The 27,477-nt window shown below is 55.1% G+C and overlaps 1 protein-coding gene across 1 annotated transcript; it reads right to left on the reverse strand.

The window, feature by feature from the left end:
* On the reverse strand, positions 1-27,312 carry LOC127023295 (arf-GAP with SH3 domain, ANK repeat and PH domain-containing protein 2-like). Its single transcript, XM_050907366.1, is given in 27 exon segments — positions 1-150; positions 388-510; positions 1,225-1,370; positions 2,310-2,486; positions 3,181-3,216; positions 3,219-3,384; positions 3,496-3,603; positions 4,108-4,175; positions 6,011-6,126; positions 6,469-6,554; positions 7,465-7,642; positions 9,516-9,607; positions 10,291-10,424; positions 10,649-10,812; positions 11,184-11,232; positions 11,730-11,817; positions 12,261-12,330; positions 13,754-13,854; positions 14,078-14,164; positions 15,594-15,669; positions 16,140-16,225; positions 18,141-18,270; positions 18,382-18,431; positions 20,916-20,990; positions 21,453-21,598; positions 21,868-21,940; positions 27,187-27,312. Coding segments are annotated over 27 exon segments (2,826 nt in total). The 3' UTR covers positions 1-75.
* Positions 27,313-27,477: the final 165 nt, after the last annotated feature.

A 27,477-nucleotide genomic window follows, 5' to 3' on the forward strand; every position in this document is an offset into this window, starting at 1 on the left:
TCGGTGCAGATGGGAGCTTGGGGAATTGCATTTTAAGCAGCTGATCAGATCTTCCTTCTTGAATTGAAGAGGCTCCTACTCATTGAGCACGTGAACAAATGAAGCGGGGAAGACACCTTGCCTGTGAGGCTGTCCTTCAATCCACCCTTTCTGTGGGGAGAAAGGAAGGAAAAGGAGCGGTGAGCATGGCACAGGGGCATTCAGGAGGAAGAGGAACTGGCCCCATAACAGCTGCCTTTGATTGCCAAGGAAAAGATGGAAGATGGAGAGCCAGATGCAGAGCAGGAGATGACAACGGGTGCAACAGTCGTAGGACAGAGGCAAGAGATGGATGGAGAGGGGATCATGTGTATCCCAGTGCCGGTCAGCATAAGCAGGTTCACTTACCCACCAGTTGCTGTCCTCCTTTTCAGACACCACAATGATCTCGCCTGTGCGGAAAGTCAGCTCATCTTCCTGGTCAGCATCGCAGTCATAGAGAGCACGGACCCTGCGGAGCAGCAGTCTGTTCTGCAAGCAGGAGAGAGCATCATCAGGCCTCCTCAGCTTTGTCAGACACAAACTAAAATAGCTCTAGTGTCTTGATCCCAAAGCCCCTGGCAAAGATGTGAGAAGCAAGGATGAGAGACTGGGAGGCTTCCTGTGCAGAGGGAGGGCAGAGGTGGCAGGTCACCTGCTGGGAGTTTGGGTGGGACAGGGATCCAGAAGACACCTCCTTCTGCTGGAGCATCCTTCCAAAGGCACCTGCTCCTCTGCCCCAGGACTACGGCGTGTGCAGTTGCACCACCTCTCAGGGCAGGTCTGTGCGAGGAGTCAGCGGTGCTGCTCAGCACAACCCCAAGACCAAGCAACCCAAGCGAGGTCCCCCTAACGAAAGGGCTCTGCCTCTGCACAGTGTCCTCGGGAAGAAGGGGGGCCCCTGGAGCACAGAGAGGCAGGGCCAGTGCGGATACTGCACCCTTGTCCATGTCCAAAACTGCACCCTGACCTGCCAACAACTCAAAATCATAAACAAGGCTTCCCTCAAAAGGCAGTGAAGCCTTATGGGGATTTTGGTAGCGTTCCCAGCACCTAGCAGGGATATGTTCATGCCAGGGAGTCACAGCCGAAGTGCTGGGAGGAGAAGTTGCTGGGGCTGACTCCAGCTCAGTTCAAAACCAAAGGTGATAAATACGGGCAGATGTGGGAGCTGAGCTGAGCTGCTCCTGGCTGCTGGCGACCTACCAAACTGCTCCTCCGAGGAAGAAGAGGTGGGACATCCCAGGCACGGCCAGAACATGGATCTGGCTCCTGGAGGGATTGATGTGGGCCAGGCTGTCCAGCTTTGCTGGGGTCAGGCGTGCAGAGGGTGTCCATGTCTTTCAGGGCACCTATGACACAATCAGGCTGGTCATCTCCTCCCGCCTTTCATCACGGGTGGACAACAGCAAGCACCACTGTCAGGCAACACGGTACAGCATGGTCCTCCTCCATGGTACAGCGTGGGCAACAAGCACCCCATCAGTCTGGGAGCTGGAAAGGGGAGGGACTGGGGACTGGGTGGAGAGGGGCAGCAGGGGAAGGGGATGTGGCCAGGAAGCAGAAGAACATAGAGTGGAGGCTGGGGTGAGAAGCGTGGTACCAGGAGGTGGGAGATGGGCTGTGCAGCTCCAAGATGCCCCAAGAGCTGCCAGCACTAGGGGAAGGATGCAGCTGCTATGGGTCGTGCGCTTGGCACCCTCCGACCCCCCATGCTCCCCATGCTGCTGAGCTCTGCTGGGATGAGGCTGGTTCCTAGAGGCACCTGGAGGCTCCAGCTGGCCAGACCTCCATCCCGGAGCACCCAGGGCTGCTCCTGGCAGCGCTCACCCCTTTGTCAAAGGGTTGTGTTGTGCCTCAGCCCCCAGCCTGCCACCCTGCCTGGGTGTGGAGAGGGGGGCATCTCTCTGCCACGGGGCACCCGTGGAAACAAATCCACTGCCTGAAAGACAGGGACGGGGTCATTCCCTTCTCTGAATTCAGCATCTCCAACAGCCCAGCAAACTCCAGAATAACCCTGCCCTGGAGGCACTGGTGTCTAGCAGCCAGGGTGCGGGGAGCCCCCCTCATGCTCAGCTGTGGGCATGCCATCCAGTGCCGCAGGTCCCACAGCTCTCCCAGCCCCGTGTCCAAGCAAGAGGCCTCGCGGGCCTGATCCACGAATGAGGCTCAGCCAGACAAAGCCACAGACAACCTGACCTAGTGCGGGTGCTGGACTGCAGACCTCCAGCAGGTCCTTCCCGCCAGCGTGGTCTGGCTCCTTGTCCCTCTTGAGCCTGTCCTTTCATTACCTGAAGCCAGGCTGGTTGGGCTGGGCTGCTCAGAGCTGAGCGGTACCCAAGGCACTGGCTCCGAGGATGTGCGCTTGTGCTTGATGCTCAGAGGCAGGGGTGGGCTACTCCTGCTTCTTGTGTCCTCAGCAAAGACGGACGAGCTGGTAAGGAAGGGTGGATGTGCTCCCTGGGGAGCTAAACACAGAGCAAGAACAGATCAGGGGTCAGCAGCAAGCTGGTGCTGAGTGGGGCTCCTGGGGCGAAGCTCCAGGGGAGAATGGGCACAAACGTGTGGGCAGGGATTTTCTTTTCTCTGCTTGCAGGTCTGACTTGAGAAATGCATCAGATTGGAAGCAGAGCTGGGACCAGCAGAGGGAAAGTCAGGCAGGACTTGGTGAGTCTCCCAGAAAGCAGGCTGGACTCTTGGAGGTGGGACACACCATGGGAAGGCTGGGCAAGGACAGTGGGAGCTGGTCTTGCTAAGGAGCAGAACTGCTGCTAAGAACAGCAATGCTGCTGCTGTTTCTGCTGGCAGCTTTGTTTTCCCAGCCCTGTCTCTAAAAACGTGTTCCTCTGCCTCTCCCAAATGCAGCAGCATTTGGGAGGAGACAGCGCATCCTAACGGCACCAGCGTAGGAGCTCCAAGGGCGAGCATATGTTGCACTGCTCTTCAAAGCAGGGATCAGTGCTAGGACAGACCAGCCAGCCCAAGCCAGCCTCGGTCCCTCAAGAAGCAGAGGGCTAAAGGGTGTCCTAGGGCACCAGACAATCCCTCACACCCCGTCAGGGGCCCAGCTCCCTCCCAGACCATCCTCTGCTGATGGAGCCAGGCTGCAGCAGCAGCAGCTCACCCTGCCAGCCCCTGCAGGACCCTGCTGCAGGCTCTCACCTGGCTTTGCCCGCTGGGGCGGGACTGGAGGTGGTAGGAGGGGGCCGGTGGCACGTCCAGGCTGCAGAGGTGGGCGGCTGGCGGGGGGCAGCTGTCCGGCCAGCCCCCCCAGGGCACTGTCCCTGCTGCTTCCAGCCTGGGGGCAGAAGCAGGGGGGTGGCAGCAGCTCTGGGGACGGGCAGACCCCCTCTTCACAGGACCCAGCTGGGAAAGGGATATTTGCGGGTTAGATGGAGTGGGTACGGCTCCAGCGCAGTGGGAGCGGGGGCAGCGGCAGGACGCGTGGCCCCAAGCCAGAGCCTGTCAGGACCTCACCTTCTCATCCAGGTCTTCATCACTCTCATACATGTCATCTTGGCCCAGCCACCACTCATACTCCACGTGGACATGGGGGTTGAACTGGTTGCTCTGGGCCTGCAGCAGCTGGGGCACAGAGGAGCTCCCTGAGGACCCACCAGCCCTGTCCAGCCCTACCAGCCCCACAGGCAGCTGCTGGCCCCATCTCTGACCACCCGCCCATCGGGGCAACGTCTGCAAGCTGCGAGCGGTGCTTCCCGGCAGCGAGGGGGTTTTGTGGAGGTCTCCAAACACACAAATCGGGATGTGGCAGAAGCAAGGCTTGGACTCGCTGAGGAGATGCACTCAGCCCACGCAGCCTCAGTACAGCTCCAGGTCCCCCTGCTCAGGCACAGCGCGACCCCTGCCTGGCCTGTCCCAAACCGCTCTGCCTTGAGGGATCCCATGCCAGCAGGGCCAGCACCCGCTGGACCCCTCCACACCCTCCCCTGCATCCCACACTGGCACTGGAGATGCTGAGGGGCGTGGGTGGCCCTGCAGGACACGTCCCCATGGGTGCAGGTCCCTCGCCGCTCTCTGCTGCTGGGACGTGTCCCGAAATGGGAGGGGTGATGAGGCACAGTGTCTTACCAGCTCTTCACACAGGGGATGTCTCATCCTCCTGGCAACATCCAGGGCCGTCTCTCCCACTTTGTTAGCTGTTTGGGGGGAAACGGCAGCCTTGAACACCACGAGCCTGCACTATGCTCAGCGAATTGAAGAGCAGTGCTGTGTTCGGGGCATCTGGGGGCAAATAAGCCTAAAAGAAGGGACAGCCTAAACCCAGACCAAAACAAAGGCTCAGGCCATTAAGGGATGGTGGTAGGAGGATGAAGAAGAGGGCAGGAGCTGAGACACCCAGATAAGGAGAGAAAGGAGCACGAGCAAATCCTGATGACTTACAGAGATGGGACAGGATAGAGGGACAGAAGAGCTCGGTCACTGCCAGAGCCTAAAGGCTACAAAACCAGAGGAGGACTCCATAGCCAGCACCCCTTGTCCTCTGTGTCACCACAGGGAGCTTTGGGCAGACCTGTCCTGATGCCTGGTGAACACACAGACCGCCCGGACACCCAGGTCCCACTGCTTGCAAGCAGGGGTGCGAGTGCAAGTGTGAACAAGCGAAAACCATTTTACTTCAGTTTCACTTTAAACTAAAGCCCCTTCCACTCCTGGGAGGTCTGAGGGTGGGACCTGTGGTGGTGTTGCTATAACTCTGCAAGGTTATTATTTCTGCAAAACCCTCCCTTGCAGAGCTGCAGCACAAGTCTGGCTGGGGAGGGGTGGGCTGGGGGGACTCTGGGGAAGGGGGAGGGTGGGAGAAGGGAACAGCAAGAGGGCTGCACCCTGAGGGACCGCAGAGCATCCCCAGACCAGCAGCAAGGTCTGCACTGTGGACTCAAGATGCTCAAAGTACCAGTGGCAGTCAGTAAAGACAGGTCAGGCATGGGTGCACCCAGCATGGCCGAGGCAGTGAGAAATTTGGCTGCCAAATCACTGTGCGACTGGGGGACATGCACCCAGCTCCTGCCACCCCGCCAGGGTCTCTCTGCCTTCCGAGGGGCTGCCACCATGCTGCCTGGAGTGGGAAATGGGAGCATCTCAGGAGCATCCCAGGAGGCAAGGCTCAATGCACCTACCAGCTCAGCTAATACCTGATGGTGGAAACATTTGTGCCCTCCCATTTAATCCAGGATCCTAGTTTTAAAGCTCACTTCTGTGTTGTGAAGAGGAGATTCATGGGCAGTATAAATGGCTGGACCTGTGATCTGGGCTCCAGAGCACCAGCACACACCGTCTCTGAACCAGCGCTTTGGCAGCCCTCCCACCCGCTCTCCAGCATTGCAGCGTTGGCTTTGAAAATGAGTTAAGTGCCTGTTTCAGCTCCTGCTGTGCATGTGCTGCATGTGGAACAGCAGCTCAGGCAGTGTTTGCCTTGCTGGGCTCTGGTAGCTCCGTGAGCCCACCCCAGTGCAGTCCCACCACGGAGCTGCCACTCACAGGCAGGCCTGTGGCTGTCCACCTGGGAGGGGGACAAGTGAAGTGGGGCAGAGGCATGAGCTCCCTGGGGTCAGAGTACCCCAGAGCAAGCTGGTTCCTCCCTGGGGAGCAGAGAGGAGCGTCCCCTGCTCTGAGCTGGAGAGCAAAGCCACTGCTTCGGTCCCAGTCTGTCGAGAGCAGGAACCTGTGAGATGTGGTCACCCACGAGGGCCACATGCACCCCAAAGCGGCTTGTGAATGCCACTGAGCCTGGAGAGCCAACCAAGAGCAGTGTCAGAGCAGGGCACCTCACTGGACATGTGGAGAAGAGCCTGGGGCTGAGGCTGTCACTCTGGGGGCAGGGTCCCCATCCGATGCCCCATCCAGTGCTGCCTCTCCCCAGCCGCAGACAAGCCCTGCTGAGCACTTTAGCAAGGCTAAGGAGGTGTTTCCAGAGAAGAGCTGAGAAGACACTCTGTGTGTGCACGGGGTGGGGGATCCCGCGGCCACTCACTGATGGTGATGTTGGCTTTGGCCTTCAGCAGCAGTTTGACACACTCAGGTTTGTTGTGAGAGCAGCAGTAGTGAAGCGGCGTGTTTCCCTCCGCCGTCCGCTGTGCCAGGCTCCTGCTGCAGCAGAGGGTGGATAATGTCAGCACCCCTGGGAAGAGCCACTGGCCCCAGCCACAGCAAACACTGCCTGGTACTGGCACACGTGTCCTTCTTCCCACCTCGCCTGGAGAAGAGGTGGTCACCACCACTGTCACACCTCAACCCAGAGGAGACGAGGGAACCCAAGGCCCCTCTGATCTAGGGGTAGCTACCCCAAGCCCAGCCCAAGGCAAGTTTGCTGGGAGGCCTGCCCTGGTGACTTTTCTCTTTTTTGGGAGCATTTTGGAGAAGATCATCAGTCTTGCACCTTTCACTAGCACAGCTTAGCCATGACAAGCTGACTGGGTGTCATGAGCTTACCTGTTCTGGACAAGAAAATCGACAATATGCAAAGAGGTTCGATCAGACAACAGCACTGCCAGGTGGAGAATGGTCTCCCCAGGTTCCTGTAACCAAGAAAAATTCAGCAAGGATGAGACTGTGTCTGCCTGCACCACCACCGCAGATAGGAGCGCTGTCCTTTAGGGACTGTCCTTACACATTTAAAAACCCTGAGAGATGAACAGGTTTGACTGTCTCTTCAGAGCCCACCAAGGCTGGTGAGAACCTAGTTAACATGTGTAGAGCCATGGCTCGTGGCTTCATGAAGAAGAATCAATCATCCCCTTTTCACATTTAGAAACTGAGGCAACCAAAGGTGACTTTTCTCCCCAGGCCAGCGGCTGAACTCTGCCTAGCCACAATCTCACCAGAGCCCCGGGCTGTGCAACGGCTGGTCCCCGCAGAGCTGCTTCTCACTTGCCATTTTGTCCCAAGACATCCCATACTGATGGTGCTTCTTGCTCAATGCAGCATTTTGCTCCTTCGCTTTTACTCTGGAAGACACCCACCCAGCAAAGGGGGTGGCATGGCAGTGTGCCTGCAGCTCTGAGGGTTAGGGCTGCACTCTCTTCTTGCACTTACAGCAAGGACCCATGCTGTGGTTTTGCAGGAAAAAATGCTGCCCTGATTTTTCAGCCTACAGTGAGACTTGGATGTCCTGAAGAAATCTGCTCAGAAGTTTACAAGTAAATCTCAGTTACAAACTGGCCTTTGGAAAGCCTTGGGCTTGTGGTTATGACTTCTGGCCCCCGCGCACACAGCACAAGGAGGGCTGTGGGGTCGCAGCCAGAAAACCTCCCTCTGCCGTGATATTCCTCACCCTGCTCGAGTCTGCCTGTTGCTCCCGGCTCACAGAAAGCACCATTGTCATCAGAAAACTCTGTCCCCTCCTGGGCACAGGGACCCTTATGGACAGGCTGGAGGGGCAACAGCAAAGCTGTTTGCCATACAGACCCACAGGACAGGTGGCCATACCTGCAGAGGTGCCAGCACAGGCTCACTCAAATCCACGTTCTCTGCATACGCTTGGAGCAAAGAAAAGATGTCCTTGTCCTTCACGGCTTCTGGGAGGCTGGAGCACTGAGCAGCAGGGCTCCTCTTGGCATATTTCTTCTCGACATACTTGGAAATGATGAAATTTTTCCGAAAGGCCCTGGCAGAGACCAGTCGAATGAGAGTTAGGGGCCACAGAGCGACCCAGTGAGCATCCCAGGGCCACCCCCCTCCTCTCCCACTGCCCCAGCCACCTTCATTCTCTCTCCTTCAGACCTGCCAAGCAGTTTAGCACCTTTCCTCTCTCTGTCGCATTCCCCAAACTCCTCTGCAGCAGCATTCATAATGACTCTTACAAAACACCGTGGTTTTCTTAAAGCTTCCTTTCCTGCAGTTACATAATTAAACAAGAATTTGACGTCCATGCATTTAAAGTGCCAGCACTGCCATGGCCGGGGCGAGGACCCCTGCACCCACCACGGGAAGCCAGAACCAGCTCCCCATCTTTCCTTCCAGCGGGGATCCCACCGCCTTCATCCAGCACCCCAAGGTCTTGTGCTGGGAGGGACGGGGAAGGGTCGGTGCTTCTCCCCCTCTCCCAGGCACTCATTGCTTTCCAGAAACCCCTCCATCGCCTCTGCTCCGGGATGAGGAGCCCTGACCCCTCCACCCTTCCCAGATGGGAGACGCTCAGGGGTGCAACTAGGGATTTATATACAGTCCTGGTGATGTTTTCTGCTCTCTTCTCCCTTCCCTTCCTCCCCAGCCCTGACCCGTCCTTTGCCTTTCAGACCCCTCTGCCCTCACAGTTCAGTACTGGGCTCAGCTCCCTGATGGTGAGAATTAGGGGAACGAGCAGAAATCTCAAGGACTGGGAAACACCACGTGGCATGAACTGGCTGAGAGTATCCACAGGTTAGGAACAGCTTCCAGACAAGGACTGGTCGAGTAAGCTGGGACTCTCCCCCTGGAGAGGTCAAGAACAGCAGAAGCAGTGGCTGGCCACAGGATCTGGGGTGGCCGCAGGTGCCTGGGAGCAAAGGAGTGCTCCAAGCAGAAAAGGCCATTGAGGAAGAGCTGAATTATAAATTTCACGCAGTTTCAGTTTCCCCAACATCCAAGCAGAAAGGTGGATCTGGCAACTTGGATCTTGACCATGTTGTTCCGGTTGTATTTTCCTGCTCTCCCAGCTCTCTCCTGCTCTCTCCCTGCCAAGTGCAGTTCCTTATCCACCTATCCATTGCAGGGTAGGTCCACACTGTCTAAATGGTGCCTTAGTCAGGACTTACATGCCTGTAATGGAACCTAATCGTGCCTGTTCTGCCGGCTCTCCAGCCCCCTGAAAGTCCCTCCAGCCCCTGACAATAAGCTCCCCAGCTATATGTTTCCCCCAAGAGCTCTGTTGCACCCCAGGTTTACAGCACTAAGCCCTGGAGAAGCCCCCAGTTATTGCTGGTACCAGCCACGCCACCCCAGCTCTCCCCTGTCCTCTGCAGAGCCTAGAGGCTGGGGCACTCTGGGATGAAGGATGGGGAGTTCCCGCATCCTCAGCAGATCCTTGCTCAATGCCTATGCTGATCCCACCGACCCTGGGCCCCAGCCACTGGACACAGTGAACTGCTCTGCGCTGCTCAAGTCCCTGTCCCCTGTCCCACTCCACCCTCCCGCCCTTCCCTGTCCTGCCAATGTGCAGCCAGGGCCATCCTGCTTGGCAGCTCTGCTTGGGTTTTTATGTTTCTCTTCTTGCCTTTCCCTTTCCAGCACCAATTCTTCAATCCTTGTCCTGACCTCAAGGCCAGTCCTTGAGCTGTCCTGCTGGCTCTTCCTCACTCTTCTCTCCTTTATCAAATTTTTCCTGCTGGGCTTGGTGAGATTGCTTCTAAAGAGAAGTTATGGTCTGGGGAGGAGATCAGGCAGTGCCATGTGCCTGGTCACTGCGGGGAGCACACAGGACCGTAGAGTGTGTGTGTGCCCATGGGTGAGGGCCCCGTATCTAACCTCCCACAAAAAACAGCTCTTGCAGAGCAACTCACATGTCACTGTGCACTGTGGGCTTCAGGGAAAAGCTGGGGAGATTCGCTTCCATGATGTCGTTGAAGCCAGAGTTGCCAATATTCCTCACCAGCTGCAAAACAGCCAAGCTAGAGGTGACATGGGACATGCAGCAGCTCTAAATGCATGGCAGCAGGAGAGGGAGCTCCAGGCTGAGATCCTGACCAGGTATCGAGGGGATGTCAAGGGGTGCCAGGATGTGTGTGCCCAATGGCTGGAGACTCTGCCCTGACTGCTTCTGCTGAGATCTCCCAACTCCAGCAGTGCAACCAACCCCAGAGCTGACCCCTGGGCTCAGATCTGGGGAAGCAGTGATCTCTGCTGAACACTCCCATACACTGCCCTGATGCCTACCAGCTGCCAGCAGCTCCTGTCACAGCCCTACCAAACCCATGAGCACCTGGAGCGTCGTGGCCCTAAAACAGCCCCATGCAAAATCTCCAACCCCCTGCCTGCCCCACACTCTGCTCTACCCCAGTTCAAGCTTGGCCCTGCCCTACAGCTCTCCTGCACCAGGGGATGCAGATGGGGAAAGGGGACTGAGGGAGACGGGTGACCCAGCAACAGCAAAATGACTCCCTCCTCTCCTCCTTGAAGATGACAATTCCTGCCACAATAACCACTAAACCCTGTGAATTACAGGTGGGTATGGGTTGGTTTAGCAGGTGAAAAACCCACTGAATTAACTTAGTTTCAGGAAGGCCACAGCAGAAGCAGGGAGAGGCTTGAAGACAGAGCACAGCAGCAGTGTCCTACCAGCAATTCAGAGGTTGCCAGCTTGTCCAGAGACAGCGACTGGATGCGGGAGAGGTGCACGCCCATCTCTCTGTGAATCCCAGAGCACTCGATGCAGATCAGGATGCCCAAGTTAACGGAGAGCCAAGTGGGATCTGTAGAGACAAGACTGCCGGGCTCGTGCGCATCTCCTGCCTCTCCTCCCCACCGGCGCACCACCACCCCAGGGCACAAGCTCCCCAGCAGGACAGAGGGGAAGGGCAAGACCCAAGATGCCTGTGGGTCTCCAGGAGCTGGATGCCACGGAGGGCAGGGCAGAGCTCTGCCTTTCCAGGGGGGAAGAAGGACGGTGGCCTCATGGCCATGGGCTGGCTCTCACCTGGGGCTGAGCAGTCGCAGCACTCCCTGTTCCTGGGCATGCCTCTGACCTCCTCGATGATGGCCCGGGTCAGCTCCTCCCAGCTGCTCTCCCCTCCGCCCTGCGCTTTGCTGAAAGCCACGTTCAGCGCCTCCTCCTTGCTGTTGCTGAGGACGGACACCCAGCTGCACGGGCAGAAAGCAGCTTAGAAGCAGGGTCCCGTGCGACCATGCTCAGGCTGCAGGGCGAGGAGGGCAGCGGGGCTCATCCCACTGCTGCAGGGGAGATCCCGCTCTGCCCAGTCTGCACAGCAGCCACCACACACAAAGGTCCTGCATGGGACTCCAGCAGCAAACTGGGTACCAGGAGCCTCCATCAAGCTCCATGTCCTGTTTGCAGCTGGCCAGCCTCCCAAGAGCGACCAGGACACAGTCAGGATGGGAAGGGCATCGAACAAGGGCCTGCGGCGTGCTGCTCAATTAGCCAAAGAGCTGGCTCCTCACTGGCAGCCAGAGGAGCATTTTTTGGTCCACAGCAAGGCGCTGACAGTACTTACGCGACACAGTCCTGCTCATCCTCTGCCAGGAAGCGGTACGTGCGGTTGTCTGAAACACACAGAGCCGGTCTCCTCTAGGCACCCTGCTCATCCATCTTGCCTGCCAGGCTCACGGCAGGGCACAACACGCCTGAGCTGGGCTCAACAGAGCCGGGAGCAATCTCCAGCCTGGACAGCTGGGATGACAGTCACCTCCGTCTCACTCAGCCCCTCCCCAGTGCACCCCAGGCAAAGGGACCTGCTTCTGTACCAGGAATGAGGAATGGTGGTGTTAGCTAAGCTGCAGCCCGGGAACTACACTTGCGTGGTCCCCACGCACCCTGCACTGCCCCATGGCAGTGCTGCCTATCTCACACCCTGCGTGTGCATCACTGCTCCTGAGCAGAGCTGCCTCCTGGCACAATTTCCCCAGGGTAATCCCCCCAAGCTGGCCCAAAGCTGCAGAGCTTCTGCTCATCCCTGCCCGCTCTGGCTCTCCCAGTCCAAAGCACTGCTGCCTCTCCGGGCCCTTCCTGGAGGAACTGCAGGGCAGACGCTAGCACTCACGGGAAACCAGATCGAAGCATTTCTTGTCATCCATGTTCGGCTTCACCTGGCAGGTCAGTAAATTCAGCTTGGCTGGTGGGCGGTTGGGCTACAAGCAGAATGAGGAAGCATCAAAGGGCTGTGGTCCAGGGGTGACGAGCACCGCCTGGCTCCGGAGGCAGAGCCATGGATCTGCCTTCTGCCCAGCACTTTGCCTTTGGCTCCGCTCTTAGGAGCAATGCAAGAAATAGCAACACAGACCTTTTCTTTCCCAACAGCCACCCCATGCTTGGAGCCAGGTCCCCAGGCTCATGCCCCTCCATGCACACAGGCATGCAAGGACCTCCTATGTTTGTCTAAAGCTCTCTTGGGTTGCAGGGACTTAAGTCTCAACAGAAAGCCTCCTACGCCAGGGCAGCCCAGCAGGGCAAGCAGCAGGCATGAGAGCTCTGACGAGCCCCAGGAAGCCACTGGCGTGCCTGGCAGTGGCAGGCTCTGCGGACCCTGCAGGGGCAGGCAGCAGCAGAGCAGAGTGGAAGAAGTGGTTCCTACCATGCTGTGAGAGATGGTCAGGTAGCCATTGCTGATGGTGCATTTCCTCTTCTGCCAGACTTTTCTCAACCTGGAAATGAGTGGAGGGTGAGCAGAGAGGGCACACGCGCAGAGGAGCAGATGTGCAATGCAGCGCACCACTGGCAAATGCAAGAGCCATGCAAGGCACAGCACAGGCCTGCAGCTCTCATCAGACATGCCAGCTGGGCTGCCATGGACGGGTCTGTCGCTCTTGGTCTGTTCTGGACTGAGAAGGGCCCATCATATGGGATAAAGCAGGCTTGTACAGACAGGCAGCACAGCTGCTGTGGAGGTGATACAGGTGCAGAGCATCAGTCGGGGCAGCAGGACCTGCTAGCAGAACACGAAGCCCTTTGCAGAAGCCCTCAGTAAACATCCAAGACCATCACCTCCAAACCGCTCCCAGGCTGGCTTTCCTGTGCCTGCCATTTGGGGCAGACCGTAACACAGGGGAAAGGTGGAAGAGATACACCCGAAAGGGGAGAGAGACTGAACTTCAGTCTGCGGTGAAGGAGACTCCTGAGCCCCAGTTCATTATTTTCTGTCCAGTTTCAGGTTTTTCTAGGACACTTCACAGTCCTTTCCAGGTGTGCAACTCTCCCAGCGCAGGACCCCTGTGGTTCCCAGCAAGCATACTCCCACACACTGGTGGGAGAGGATCCTCTTTGCAAACACAGTGGAGTGCTTTCCAGGAGCTCCTGGGAGAGAGGCACAGGATGACTGCTGGCTTGCTCTCTCCTCTGGCCCACAATGCCATCTCCCCAGCAGCACTGACCCATGCTGTGTCTAATTCACCCCACATTTTTGCTCGTTCCCCTAATTCTCACCATCAGGGAGCTGAGCCCAGTACTGAACTGTGAGGGCAGAGGGGTCTGAAAGGCAAAGGACGGGTCAGGGCTGGGGAGGAAGGGAAGGGAGAAGAGAGCAGAAAACATCACCAGGACTGTATATAAATCCCTAGTTGCACCCCTGAGCGTCTCCCATCTGGGAAGGGTGGAGGGGTCAGGGCTCCTCATCCCGGAGCAGAGGCGATGGAGGGGTTTCTGGAAAGCAATGAGTGCCTGGGAGAGGGGAGAAGCACCGACCCTTCCCGTCCCTCCCAGCACAAGACCTTGGGGTGCTGGATGAAGGCGGTGGGATCCCCGCTGGAAGGAAAGATGGGGAGCTGGTTCTGGCTTCCCGTGGTGGGTGCAGAGGTCCTTGCCCCCAGCACTTGCAGGGCTTGAGAGGACATTGAGCAGCTTCATGGGAGAAAAATGCCCTCAGAGCTAAAAGATGGACACAAGCTGCCTGGAGCTCTGTGTTGAAAGCTGTTGGAGGGTGGGACAGTGTCGAGCACACCTTCATGCATGCTTGTCCTATTCCTCTGTATTGTGGCCACCCCAGGGAGAGGAGGTTGGTCTGGGTGAGCCCTGCTCTGGCCCCAGGTCACCAAAGCACAATTGAAAGGGACGTGCTGGATCCCAACTTACCCATCGCTTTTCTTGAAGAGGGTCCCTGACTTCTCTGTGCCATACTGCCTGTTCCCTTGCAGCTGGTGCATGTTGTACCCTGCCTGCTTGTTCCCAGGGTCCTGGCAGAAGGAGAGAAATAGCAGCAAGGCCCTATCCCATCAATACCACTGGCAACCAAGAGCATGTCCTCATGGGACTGCGAGGGACCCTCTGCTCCCCCAGAGCTCATCAGAAATCCCGTGGCTTTCTGCATCGGCAGGCAGGCACTATATAAGCAGCTGCCATGCCGTGCCCTCTGCAGGCACCACCCCGCATTCCTTTGCAAGAAGGATCACACTTTACCTCTTTCTGCTCCAGCTGCAACGCTGTTTTCAGCTGATCCCGAAGGGAGCAGAGCTGCTTCTTCTCCTCGTCCTGCCTGATCTTCATCTGAAAGGCACCAGAGCACAGTGAGCTGCTCACATGGCAGCAGGAGGCTCCTGCCTCAGCTGCGGCATCCCACTCCTTCTCCCAGGCGCAGCGGAGGTGCCCCCACACCACCCTCTGCCCTCGCCGCCTCCCTGCGTCCGTGGGACGCACCAAGCCCCATTCCTACGGTTGCCGCTCGTTCCCTGCAGTGCCATGGTATGTGGCATGTGCAAGAAGCACTTCAGTGGAAACCTCATTGAGAGGAGGGAGCAGGCGTGTCCCCAGCGCCGGGACTCCTGCAACGCGAGACCACAGGAGAGCAGTCTGCATTTTACTGAGAAAACAGCTGTTTGTAGCTCCCCGCAGTGTAAAAGCAACCAACAGCTTGAAGGTCACCATGGTGGCTGTTTTTTTTTCCCTTGGTAGTGTCAGTAATTAAAATAATTAAAAGGTCTCCAAGCCATCAAAAAGTTGATGGACCTTGGCACAGGAATGTGACCCTGAAACGGAGCCTGGGGTTTGTCTGCGTGAGGGATCCATAAGATGCTGCTTGCTATGCTCGGTTACCCTGCTCTGGGGTGGCGCCTTCCCTCTTTTTGTTATTCACTTAATGAATTTTAATATGAATGATTACAAATTATGGAATAAGGAGGGTAACATCCCTAAAGCGGATTAATTCAAACAAAGCAGCAGATGCCCAGAGGAGACCTGCACTACAGGACCAGGGGAGATGAGTACAAGTGATGCTAACACAGTATCTGGATGAGGACCATATCCCAAGCCTCTGCAAATCTTGACTTGCAAGAAGGTATGGAGAAGGATGAACAAGCCCAAGCAAACGGGAATGAAGGTCTAGAAATGCTGGGAAACCGACATAAACCCTCTGCTCCACTTGAAGGACGTCACACCACCTGGGACATGAGTGCTCAGACTGTCTCTGAAAGCCTTGCCACTTGGAAAAACTCCTTTCTGTCTCTGGGCCATGTATGACTGACAGAGCTCAAAGTCAAAAGCTAAAGTTCACAAGGCTTACATGACCTGCCTCTACAGCAAAACAAAGCCCCCAAGGAAAGGCAATAAGAGCTTGAGTTGGCAGCAACAGGCATGGAAAGCTGAGAGCACAAATGAAAAATCTGAAAGTCTGCAGAGCAGCTAGGGCTTTGGCAGATGAATACACGAGTGCCTCCTTGGTACCCATGTTTATGCTTGTTCTTCCTACTCTGTGTCCTGTGGTATGGCACTGTAATTTTCCCACTCCCAGTGACAGCTGCATTTCACCCTTCCATGGGCCACTGCGCATCAGAGGATCAGGAAATAATGATTAATAGATGGGAAGAGCTGCAAAAGTCCTCAGTTCTGCTTCTGCAGAGGAAGAGGAGGCCCTGGGGAAGACATCCCTGCTCTCCAGCCTGCTCCTGCTCTCTGCACCCAACTTCAGATGAATACTCACACTCTGCAGCTCTGGGATGAGTGTCTCTGTAAACTTCTTAAGTTTTGCCGTTGTGTTTAAACATTCCTGGAAAAAACTGAGAGGAGAGGCTGACATAAGGGCATGTCCTGAAATCCTGCTCTTAGCACTGGCTGTGAAGCCTACAGACCCCGGCCTCCCCTGAACTCCTGCCTCAGAACCCATCATGCCTTCAGCAGGCAGCGCTTTCACCTCATAGTTGAAAAAAATCTTTCTTAAGAAATGTATTTTAGAAAGATTTGGAGGCAGTTAAATTCGGGGAGAGTGCTCAGCACTCTGTCTTCTTTGCATCCCAGATTTCTGCTTTACACTGGCTTATGAAAATGTCAGACTAAAGAGAGGAAACACACCGTATTGAGATCCTTGCCTCCACCACCTCTAGGAGAATAGAACTTTCGGCAAGTTACAGGACAGGCCAAGCCGACTGCAGGAACCCAGGTCCTGCAAGTTAAGCCATCCCCAGGTCCCCTTTACAACCAGCGCTTCTGGAGAGAAAGGGCGTGCAGGCACGTTACCGGTCGCTCTTACTTGAACTGTGAGCTGCAGTGCTTGATGTGGTTTTGCAGCAGGTCAATCCCTTTCTTGGTTTTGATCTCGTTCACTTTGATTAGATACTGAAGGGAAAAGGACACAGGGACTGAATTTGTAGCTTAGAGAGAAATGCCTTTTATGCACTTTTTGATGGCCCCCTCCCAGCATGTTGTGGCCCATCCTGGCAGTCATGCCCTGATGGGAGCAGCTCATGCGGCTTTTATGGGGTGAGAAGATGGTGGTAGGCAGGGCCCAGTGCTTTGATCTGGCCAATAGAGCGGTGGACCCACGGTGATGGCATGGACCCTGGGCTTGCTGGGCTTCACTTATGCAGGGCAAACACTCAGCTAATACACCCTCAAAGATTCATCATTCATGATGCCTTCACTGAAGAACGGCCAGCTTTCCTGTAGACCTTCAAACCTCATCGTTCAAGAGCCAAGTCCCTCCAAGACCCACTAGACTTGATCCATGAACTGCACAACTTCCACCTGACCCTACTGACAACGTCAGTGCTGCAAGCCTGCCTGCCTATATCCTACATGCAGCTGGCATCTCAGCCTGCCTTGAGGACCTTCAGAAGAGAGCTGAAGGTTCAGATTTCCAGCCCAAACTTATCTGCCATCTCACCCAGGTGAACCTCCTGGGTTCCTCCACCTCCGCCATAACAACCTCACCCAGAAAAACCAACACTGGCCCTTTCAGCCGGTGGACTGACAATGTGAAACCATGTGTCGTGCTGTGAAACATGTTGAGTATTTCTTCATCCGTCTCTGAACTACTCCTGCACCAGCATCAGCTCTTTTGACATTGCAACTACTGTAAAAACAGCAACCTACAAACAACCATTTCCAGAAGACCCACAGGCCAACATAGTAAATCACCTTCCAAAATACATGTTCAACATAGCCAACCTCAGACTTCCCTGTATTTATTCTGAGGGGATCATTCAAAACACCCTCGATCCATCAGAAGAACTGTTTCCTAGAAGACACCCTCTCAGGAATCTGAATGCCACGTGTGGACTCACATCAGCACAGAACGAAACCTCCACCTGACCTACTGGCTCTGTTTAAGGACAATGCAGCTCCCTAGCACAAGGGCCTCTGACATTTGAAGTAGAACAACAGGTTCAGTGCGGAAACAGTAACCGTTTCCAAAACATGGTCACAAAGAGCTGGATATTTTGAACGAAGGCGGTATCTTCCAATCTTTTACTCATGCTGTTACTTGTGACGTGGCAGTGGGAGCAGGAAATCCCATTTGCAGAGCTGGGCTGAGTTTATCCCAACAAGCAGAGAGAGGGCTATGGTGGGACTGTCTGAGAGGGAGCAGGGACCTCACTGCCAGCAGCACCCACTGTGGGCAGTCGGGAAGAAGCTTGGATCCAAAGCCTTCACGGGATTTTTCCCATGTTGTTATCTCTACTGCCAGGTTAATGTAGGCTCAAGCTTTGGCTGAACTCCTTGATCAGCCCCTGCCCCAGGTTGGCTTGAGCCTACCACAACCCAGGCAGCTCTCCAACAGAGGGAATATGCCCTCTCACCGGCACAACAGACATGATCTGCTGAGCAAGGGTCCCTAGGGATCTGCAGCCCACCTAGGTGCTGCTCCCCAGGGACCAAGCAGAGGGAGCTGCTGGATGCTGCTGGTGCCCGGGGCAGAGCCTGGGGGACTTCAGCATCCCAGGAAGGCAGAAAGGGACCTGCAATACCCTGGACACAAGCATCACTCACTGACCAGGGACAGAAGATGGCCCTGAATGAAAAATCAGTGTGGATTCAGCCAAAAAAGCTGCTTTGAAACAATCCCAGGTCGGAAGGCAAGTTAGAAACAGCAGCATGAGAGTCACTGCTGATGTCTGCCCACTCCAGACTGGGCTCTGCTGAGGCTGTGGCACAGTTGCTGTGCACCAATGGAAGGGAAATTCATACCTTGTATGCCGATTCAGCGACTCTAACACTGCTCCACGCGGTACAGGCTGATCCCTGTCCTTACCTCACACATGTTCAACTGGAAGGTCCTGCGCTCCTTCTCCATCTCCTCGGCAATCTCCCCCCCGCTCACCTCGTTCCGCACCATGCCATGCTGCTTCGCCAGCTCGCGCTTCTCCTTCTCGATCTTGGCGCTCAAGAAAAAAGAGACGTGTGAAAGGCTCCGTTCGACTGCTTGCTGGCAAAGGCAGACAAAAACCAGCCTCCAAGTCCAGGCCTCAGGGTGAGGGAGCCTGAAGACTTACAGTTTGCTCTCATAGTCTTTGCAGGCCTTCTCAAAGGGCTTCTTGAACTCCTAGGAAGAGCCAAAGGCACCATTTAATGGCTACAACCGGGACAGAGCCTTCCTCATCCTCAGCGTACTGCGTTCCCACTGGGTCACCCTAGCATAAAGGCCCTTGCAGTCCCAGGACACGGCTGTCTGCAGGAGCGTCCCTCCCCAGGAAGGTCCTCACTTCTCCTCAGTGCACAGCAGACAAGCGCGCTCACCAGTGCAGGTTCACTCACAGGCACATGCTTGCATACACACGCAAATACACATAGGCTCCAAAACATACATTACGCATATGTACATCACATAGGTATGTACATAGCAATACCCAGCTATAACACCTTTCACAGACTCACAATTTTAAGAGCAGAAGGAATTGCTCAGACACGCACAAGCCAGAAAGTACCAACCAGGTTCTCAATTGCTGAAGCCAGAATGTCATGTTTAACCAAAACACCACTCAGAGAGACATCAGAAACCCACCCAAACCTGGCAACATCAGTACAATCGGATTCTTCCCCGGGTATTCATTTAATGTTAGTCTTGCTGCTAAAAAGCCATCATTTGTTTCTTATTTGACTTTGCGTGACTTTAGTCTCTCTCCAGTGGTTACCATCTTGGTATGTTCATCTGCATTTGTCCATCAAATGCATTTACTCAGATCACCCATGTTCTGCCCTGTTCTCACCACTTCCTGCTCTGCAAACATCTGTGTCAAGAAAGACAGAGTAAATCAGGTTTGAGGGAACTTCAGGAGGTCTCTAGTCTAACCTCCCGCTCAAGGCAGGGACAGCACTGAATTCAGACCAGGCTTTGTGCAGGCAGATGTTGAAAACCACAAGGATGGAGATCCCACAGCCTTTCTGGGTCCCTGTCCCAGTGCCTCTCTGTCCCTCGAGGTGAAATTACTTATGTCAAGGCAGAACCTTGTCGGGACAGATCTTGCATTTATCTCCATTCTAATGAAAACGTCAAACTGATTCAGGTCAGCCTCTGATTCCTGTTGGATCCCATTAGAAATGCCTTCAGCTTAATCATGACTCCTTGCGGGCAGCTGGGTTTTTTCCTCTCTCTCTGCCTGTTTTCTTGGTTCCCAATCTTCTTGACATTGTCCTTAACAATGCAAATAGTGGATATTTTCTTTTGTATTTTATATTCTTTTATCAATTTACTTCACACCAGAAGTTCCAGAATTTGCTCTCTCCTTCCACTTCCATGCTCCTATACAGCACAAGCTTCCAAACGGATGCCTAAATGCTCGTAATTTGTTTCAGTATTTGGCAATTAGTCCTTTGGAAGTTCCCAAATGCTGCCACAGTTCGCATCCCTCTTTCTGCAATCCTGTCCAAAACTTTCCCTCCACTTTCCCAGAGGTTCAGCTGTTTGCTCAAGGATCCCCAGCCCAGCTGTCCCGCTCCTCCTGAGCTGGTCTGTCTGGTCAGCACAAGTCCTCGGGTGTCTCATTATGGTGCTGAACGTAATAACACCAAGCTCATTAAATCCTAACAATCTTGTCTGTGCAGCAGCCGATAAATAATTGCTTTACTGTTTCAAGTTGTACATACGCTGCTCGCAGAGTCTCTGTGGCCAAAATCACCCAGAGAGGAATGGTGCCAGGTCACAACTGGCGGCTGCTCCACCACATTAGATGCAGGCTATGATCAGCAATCCCTTGACGGTGACCTTGCTCCAGCATTGCGATCGGGATCAGTCCAGCCTCCTCACCCCGAACACCCACAGGCATGAGCACCCCCGTGCAAGCAGAGGTACCCAGGGGCAATTGCGCAGAGCTGATGGCCTGAGTACAGCCACGGGGACTTAGTGGCAAGAACGTGTGCGCTGACTTACCAAGGACAATGATGACCTTCCCATTGGTTAAAAAAAGCAAAAATTAAATAGGAGTTTGATGCTTTTCCTAAGATCTACACTGATGAGCGCTGTGAAGCTCTCTGATATCGCTACAGTGCTGAAGATCAAATTGCGTGGTCACTTCAGTACTTGCTACTCTGCAGTCCCTGAGAGGTACCTGCAGCTGGTAGATACACGCATGCACGCTCAGATTCACACCAACACGAATGTGCTTACACACATAAATGCAAGAGCCCCAGGTGGGTCTGCGGGGGGGTGGGAGAACCTTACTGGGAGGTTGTGGGGGATGTTGTGCACTGATGGCCAGGGAAGATATCAATATTTGGTGCACAACACCCTGATATTTCCGCACATGGCGAATGCCACCAGACTCCTCTGGATTCAGCCAGGTGCCTGCAAACCGGCAGAGGTCCCAGCTAACGGGCACCGCTAGCTTGACCCGTGGTGTGAGACACCAGCCTCAGGAGGGAGCAGGATCCGGCACACAGGAGGTGCAGGCGGACCTGCCCTTCCAACATGTATCCCTGCTGGAGGGCAAGACGTGAGCCAGGGATGAGACCCCACAGCTGGTACCCGCTCTGTTTCCAGCCACTCGCATACCAGCCCCACCTCGGCGCAGCCCTTTCAGCCCCTGCTTACCCCTTTGAGGTCTTTCATGTCACCCTTTATTAATGACTCCAGGGAAAAGTTAATGTTGTGGTACAAACTCTGCCACTGGAAAGGAAAGAGAGAGATCATGCCGCTAGCACTGCACCCCTGCACCACTCCTCGTGCAGAGAAAGCAGAGCTGCTTGTGAGCCTGCAGAGGAACCACTTTGGAAAACAGTCAGCTGAAAGCCTCCATCCTTGGAAATTACCAAGCTGGAAAAAGCCACAGCCAGCCTGACCCAGTGTTGGTGAGAGCCCAGCTTCAAGCAGGATGGTGGACAGGAGACCTCCAGAAGCCTCTTCTGAGCAGCCTCAGAGGTCTGCACAGACAGCCCTGGCCATGCAGGCTGCGCCACTGGCTCGGCAACTGCATGCCATGGCCTCCTGCCTCCGTCTGGGGAAGGGGATGAGCTTGGACGTCCAGGCTGTGGCCCAGAACCTGCTGCTCTTCTGGGGGACCCCCGCCAGCATCCCCTTGCAAGCCAGGGGCCTCACTCTGATATACATGCAGGGGACAGAGCTGCCTACCAGGCTCCTGACAGCGGTCAGCAGCTCCCGGGAGAAGGCAGCAAAGGTGCTAAAGGCACTGGCCAGCTGCTCCTCGCCCTCCAGCTGGTAGTTGGCTGAGAACTTCTCCTGGGCAGCGATGTGGGCTTCGAGGTGGCTGATGAGGTCTGGGGGAACATGGATGGTCTCTGGCGAGTGCAGGGGGAAGGTCCGGATGAACACCCAACCCCTGCCTCCCTCCTGGGAGTCACCATGCCCGGTTCTGCTCGTGCACCTGAGCCAGCTCCTGCTGCCTCCTGCTGCCTGCCCCCCCGCCCCAGCTATAGGGACCCCTGAGACCCATATTCCCTGCTGCAGTCAACCCAACCTGCAGCGAGGCCTCCCCTCACCCATCCATTGCCGTCTCCCTGCTCCTGAGGCTCCATTCTGCCCTGACCTTGTCCACAGCTGTGCTCCGCCTTGGCTGCTTTCCTCATCTTCTGCAGCACGGCTCGGTCGGCATCCAAGGCCTAGAAATGCAGAGGAGATGGTCACTGACTACATCCATACACGCATTTCTGTAACCCACAGTGTTTAGCACAAGCCTTAGCATCCCCAAGCTGGAAGCTGGACTGTCCTGCCAGCAGATAGGTTATGATCTAGTGGTAGTAGTCCATGTATATCTTAAATATCTGCAAGCCTTCCAGATGTTCTTCTGGAAGAAGTGGTCAAGCATTAAGAGAGAATTGGAAAATATATTAGAAAAAAGGACATACAGCATTGACAGAAAATGTGGATTTCAGTGGCAAGAGACTGTTAGTTACAAATTGTATATTTCCATCACTGTCAGTGTCATTCCTGAGCTGAGAGGAGGAGGCATAGGTGGCTGAGGGGAAATGTTTGGAGGCATCTAAACTCTTTGTCTATGAGAGACTGGATTACGGATGTTATTTCATACAAGTACTGCTTGGAAGGGCTCTCATGCAATCTCTTGCTGGGAGCAGGATTATTGTCAATACCAGATCAGGTTGGCTGTGCTTTGCTTAGTTGGGCTTTGAAACCCTCCAAGGATGGAGGTCACCTCTCTAGTGACCTCTTGCAGGGCTGCACCACCCTCTGCAGAAGAAACTTTTCCTAATGCCCAACCTGAACTTCCTGAGCCACAAAGTGGATATTGCTGCACGTTATATCATCTGATGCTGCCCAAAAGAGCTTGACACCATTGCCTGCAACTGCCCTTAGATGAGTTGTGGGCTGCTGTCAGACACCCCCTCTTCACCCAGCTAAATCAGCTCAGCTCTGCTTCTCTGTCACCGTCCACTGACCCTCTCTGGTTCTCCACATCGCTCCTGACTGGGGACAGTGTGTTTCAGGTGTGACCCATTCACCGACAGCTCCCACATCGGGCTGGCCCTGCAGGGAGTGACAGGGCTTTGCTCCGAGTGCTGTCCTGACAGTGCCAGAGCTTGAAGACAGGGCACAGGCTTTTAAGATCCATAAACACTGATTTGTGGGAGCAAACAGTTTTACAGTAATTTGGGAATGCAAAGAACAACTCAGGGTGGACTTGCATGCTACAGCTAAGGTTATTTAACAGCTGAATGGATGGGTGGGTACCCAGGGGAATGGTACCACCACTGGCTTTGTCCTCTGTTGTGCACCGCATCAGCCAAGCCAGGCAGCTGAACCCACGTAGTAGAGGAGGACGTGAGTCAGGCTCTGCATGGGTCAGCACAGTCAAGACTGTGGCATGCAGGGACATCACCATAAACATTTAGGTACCTAAAGAGCAATAGTGCTGAAAACTTATCTGCCTGCAGGTTTCCAGAGTTCAGTGCAGCAGGGATGTTCAGAACTTGAATTATGGACTTATAGCCCAAAATAGGAGTTGCCAGACTTTCTGCTCACGAGGGAAGAGCTGCCACCCATGACTCTTAGCACCTGCACCTTCTTGTCCAGCCCAGTTTGGGACTGAGGTTTTCCAGCCAAGCCCTCAAATAGAGATTCCTGGGGCAATTAACTTAAGACCGCTAGGACCAGCAGGACTGGGCTCACACCAGGCATTGCAAGTCCAGGGAATCCAGTATTGTGCTTCAAAGAGATCCCCAGGTGCCAAGGTCAGAAAGGCAGTGGTGGGATAGGGCACCTGAAGCATCTGACCGTTGTCCTTTGGCAAAGCTGTTGGAGACACTCATATCCCCGTGTTCAGAAGATGACTTTAGGTTAATCCAGGACTTCAAGGACTAACACATCCCCCTCACAACCACATGGTTATTGTGAGTGCCGCCACGAGGCAGGCACAGTCCCCTCCTGGGCCACAGCTCCCTGCAGTTGCCTAAGCCATCACATGTGGGATTCATCTCACTAAGCTTAGGCATCCCTTCACCCTTCTTCAGGTGAAGCCCATCTCCCTTGCAGAGGCTCCACTGGGGCAGCTCTCCCAGTTCCAGATGTCTCTCATCTCCTCAACCCTACAGTCAGATTTTTAGCCACACAGTCGGACTCAATCTCTTCTCTTCCCTTCCCTGCCTGCCCTTGTACGTGGCACTGGGAGGGAGCAATTTGGAGCCTGCTGCCACTGAGACCTTGATCTCCAACCTCCTAGTGGCCTCCAGAGCCTCTCTCCCCCTCACTCCTCTCTGCTGCTGGGGCCCCCACCTTGACCAGGATGGCTGCCTCCTTCCCAAAATGTCCCTGGAGCCTGCCCAGGTCCCTTGTGATGCCAGTCATGTTTGTACTTCATCTTTTATCAGAAATTCAGCTCTCCACACACAGATGCTCAAACCTCCCACATCTGTGGCCTTCCTCTTCCTTTCTCCTGACAATCCCCTCCCTGAGGGTGTAACCTTAGTCCACAAGTGACCCATCCACACCTTTGGGACCGTTCCCTGCCTGCTGGGCTGATGCTCTGAGGCCAGAAGGCTTCCCTGCTTCAGAGGAGCAGCACCAGGGTGAGACTGCTCTGTGGAGTCCCAGAGGCCATCACCAACAGGCACCTCTGCCTCCTCGGGCTCCCCCATCCACTGAGCCCAGCTGCAAGAGGCAGCACTCCCTCCAAAGATCGTGAAGTGTGTACGAGTACAGTCGCTGGCCACAAGGCAGGAAATTACATATCTGGCGCTTGGCACAGGAAACCCCAAGCTCCCCTCCCTGCCTGTACCCTTACCTGCCTTGCAGGCATGGATCTGGTTCTGCACTCGGCTGAGCTGTGTGACTTCCCCTTCAGGGACCTGCCTCCAGCAGTGGAAAGCTGGCTGATGTCCTCCCTCTGCAGCGCAGCACTCCCCTCCGCTGCCCACACCACTGCCAGGCTGAGCGCACACCGTGCCAGGGCTCTCCGTGCTCAAGGATGGGTTCTTGCTGTGTTTACTGCTTTATCCCACACTGGTGCTGCTCTCTGTTACAAGCATGCATCTGCTGACGCACTAAGACTCTTTGCTGTACAAAAAGTTCCCTACACCATCAATAAAAGCTGCTGGCTGAACTGCTGCAGAAGTCACCGGTACTGGTATTTCTGCCTTTCAGAGGTGACACCCTGTGGCTCCAGCTCTTCCACATCTGTTTTCATCCCCGTCTGTGATTTCCAGGGTGCTGGGGTCACAGCACACTTCTCCCTTCTCCCGAGTTTTCAAGAGTGCAGAAAGACTCAGATTGGGAGGCTCTGTCAGTTCACATCATCTGCACAGACATGGTGTTAACACAAGACAACCTTGCATGAGCCTATACCCTGTGTGGGACTCAGCAGTCTTCAGAAAGACATCCAAGCTGCGTTTAAAGAGGATGGAGACGAAGCATTCGCTTCACCTTTTGGCCACACACACCAGTAGATCATTAAGTCACAGCTAAAATATTGCAATTTTTTTTTTTTTTTCATTTCAGTTTCAGCTTCAGCTCCGAGCCGCTGGCTCTCACTTGCCCTTCTCCAGCACTGGAGTCTTCCTCTCAGTGAAAGCACACAGAGGTGCCACTAAGCTACTGCACAGGTCAGAAGGAATTAAGTCCCAGGTGAGAGCCCAGTCAGCCTCACCTGGCTGCATGGTGAGAGCGTGTCGGGCTCAGGGAGGAAGCAAGACAGAGGCCAGCACTGATGCAGGCAGAGAGGGCCTCCCTCTAGGACAGGCAGCTCCTGCCGACACCAACACCCAAGCAAGAGCAACTGGGGATACCCCACGATGTTGGAATTTCTCCTTGCCATCTGCTCCGTCCAGCCCTGATCTGCACCCAAAGATGAAATCATCTCCCTGTGTCTCCCAGCTTATACAAATGCTGCTGCCTGGCCAGCACGGCTCACACCACCACTCCCTGCTTTCACTGCAGCAAATCCCCTGCAGACTGTGCTGGGGGTTGCTGCCACGCAGCAGCGGGAGCGTGTCCTGAGTTTTATGTCCACTCTGACACGCGAGTTCCAAGCCAGGAGCTCTGCAGAAATGAACAAGTTCAGCAGTGTTTCTCTCTAACCACAGCTTCCTGATGTAGCAGCTCTGTTTTAAAGGACTGAAGTTTTAGCTTTGCTTGGGGTGCAAGTGATAGAGTAACAGTTGAAAATTAAGCAACACAAGGAAATTGCCCCATGCCCAGAGGCTCCTGAGCAAGTCCTGGCCTCCGGAGGCCTGAGGACTGAGAGGAAAAAAACCTCAGTGATCACCACCGACAAAATGATCTGCAGGAGCACAGCTCTCCATCTGCTCCAAGCCTGCAGGCGCTGGGGGACTTCAGGGCAGTGCAGCAGTCACAGCCCACAGACAGGCCCTGATAAAGTCCTGGGCACCATCCCCTCATCTGCCAAAACTACAAAATAATGAGAGAAGTGACTTGGTGGTGGTGCAGTTTCGTTGCTCCCAGCACATTTACCAGACCTACCAGGAGGAGGCACCAAGAGGCTCGGAGCCCTCTGGACCACCATACAGAGAGCCCCACCACAGTGGCAACATCTCATGGATATTTTCTAGGGGGGGTCAGGACCTTGATTTGCCCAGGAACAGGCCAGCATGATGGTTACACTATACTGGCCATAGTCTTCAGCTAAGTCCCAAGGCAGGTCTAGGTGGGCAGTAGGATGCTCTCAATGGGAAGCCTGGACCCTCCACTGAGCTGATCTTGCCCTCATTCAGAGTCTTCCCAGGGCATCGAGTTCTGCTGCCCGCTCCCTCATGTGCCAGCAGCATGCAGCAACTCCTTCCCCTCCCCACCACACCTGGCAATGCCTATTGGGGTCTTCTGGCTTTTGCCATCAGTCAGAAAACAAAAGCATTTGGCCCAAATAAGTTTTATGTTGGATGCTGCACTCAGCAGCCAGCTCTCACCCCGGCTCTGCAAATTTTTGGAACCACTCACGCATTTGGCCTCCGAACATCCCACATCAGTGTATCCCACAGCTTAACTCTGGACAAGTGAGGAAACCATCCTGCCACCCCTAAAAACTTCCTTTAATTTTTTGTTTTACATTTAGTTTGATGCTTGTCTGGTTGAAGGTTCTCTTTACCGTGTGGTGTGAGCCTGGTACGAGGTACAGCCCTTCCACACAAACCTCTCCCCTTTTGCTCTTGTCTCCACCGACCAATGCCTGTCACCTGGCCACACAACCCATCAAGAGCCTTCGCCAAACCTTTCCTTCAAGTGTTTTGCAAACACCCAAAGACACTCTCACCACTCTCCACTCACGGTGACAAATGATACGGTGATGCCTGAACCGGGGTGCAGATCCTGTGGGACCACGATGGAGATGGCCCCCCCAACCGCCCGGGGTGCACCCCTGCAGCCTGCTGCCCCTGCTCACCTCCTCCAGGCTGTTGGCAGTGGCCTTGCAGCGGCCCATGTGGCTGGCGAAGGCAGAGGTGGTGGGCGAGCTGAGGTCTTCCTGTGCCTGCCGCACAAAGTCGCACACTGAGATGAGGGCCGCCATGGTGCCGCGACGAGGTGGCACCAGGAAGGGGAACTGCTGGCGGGAGCCGCGGTTGCGCCGGGGCTGGGCAGGGGGCTGGGGCGGAGGGCTGGGGTCACGCTGCTGCCAGCAGCGAGGGCAGGAGGGAGCCCCTCGCCTTGCACACCCACACCCTGAACAGACTCA

This window comes from Gymnogyps californianus, chromosome 17 (assembly GCF_018139145.2).
Source record: "Gymnogyps californianus isolate 813 chromosome 17, ASM1813914v2, whole genome shotgun sequence".
Classification (NCBI taxonomy): domain Eukaryota; kingdom Metazoa; phylum Chordata; class Aves; order Accipitriformes; family Cathartidae; genus Gymnogyps; species Gymnogyps californianus.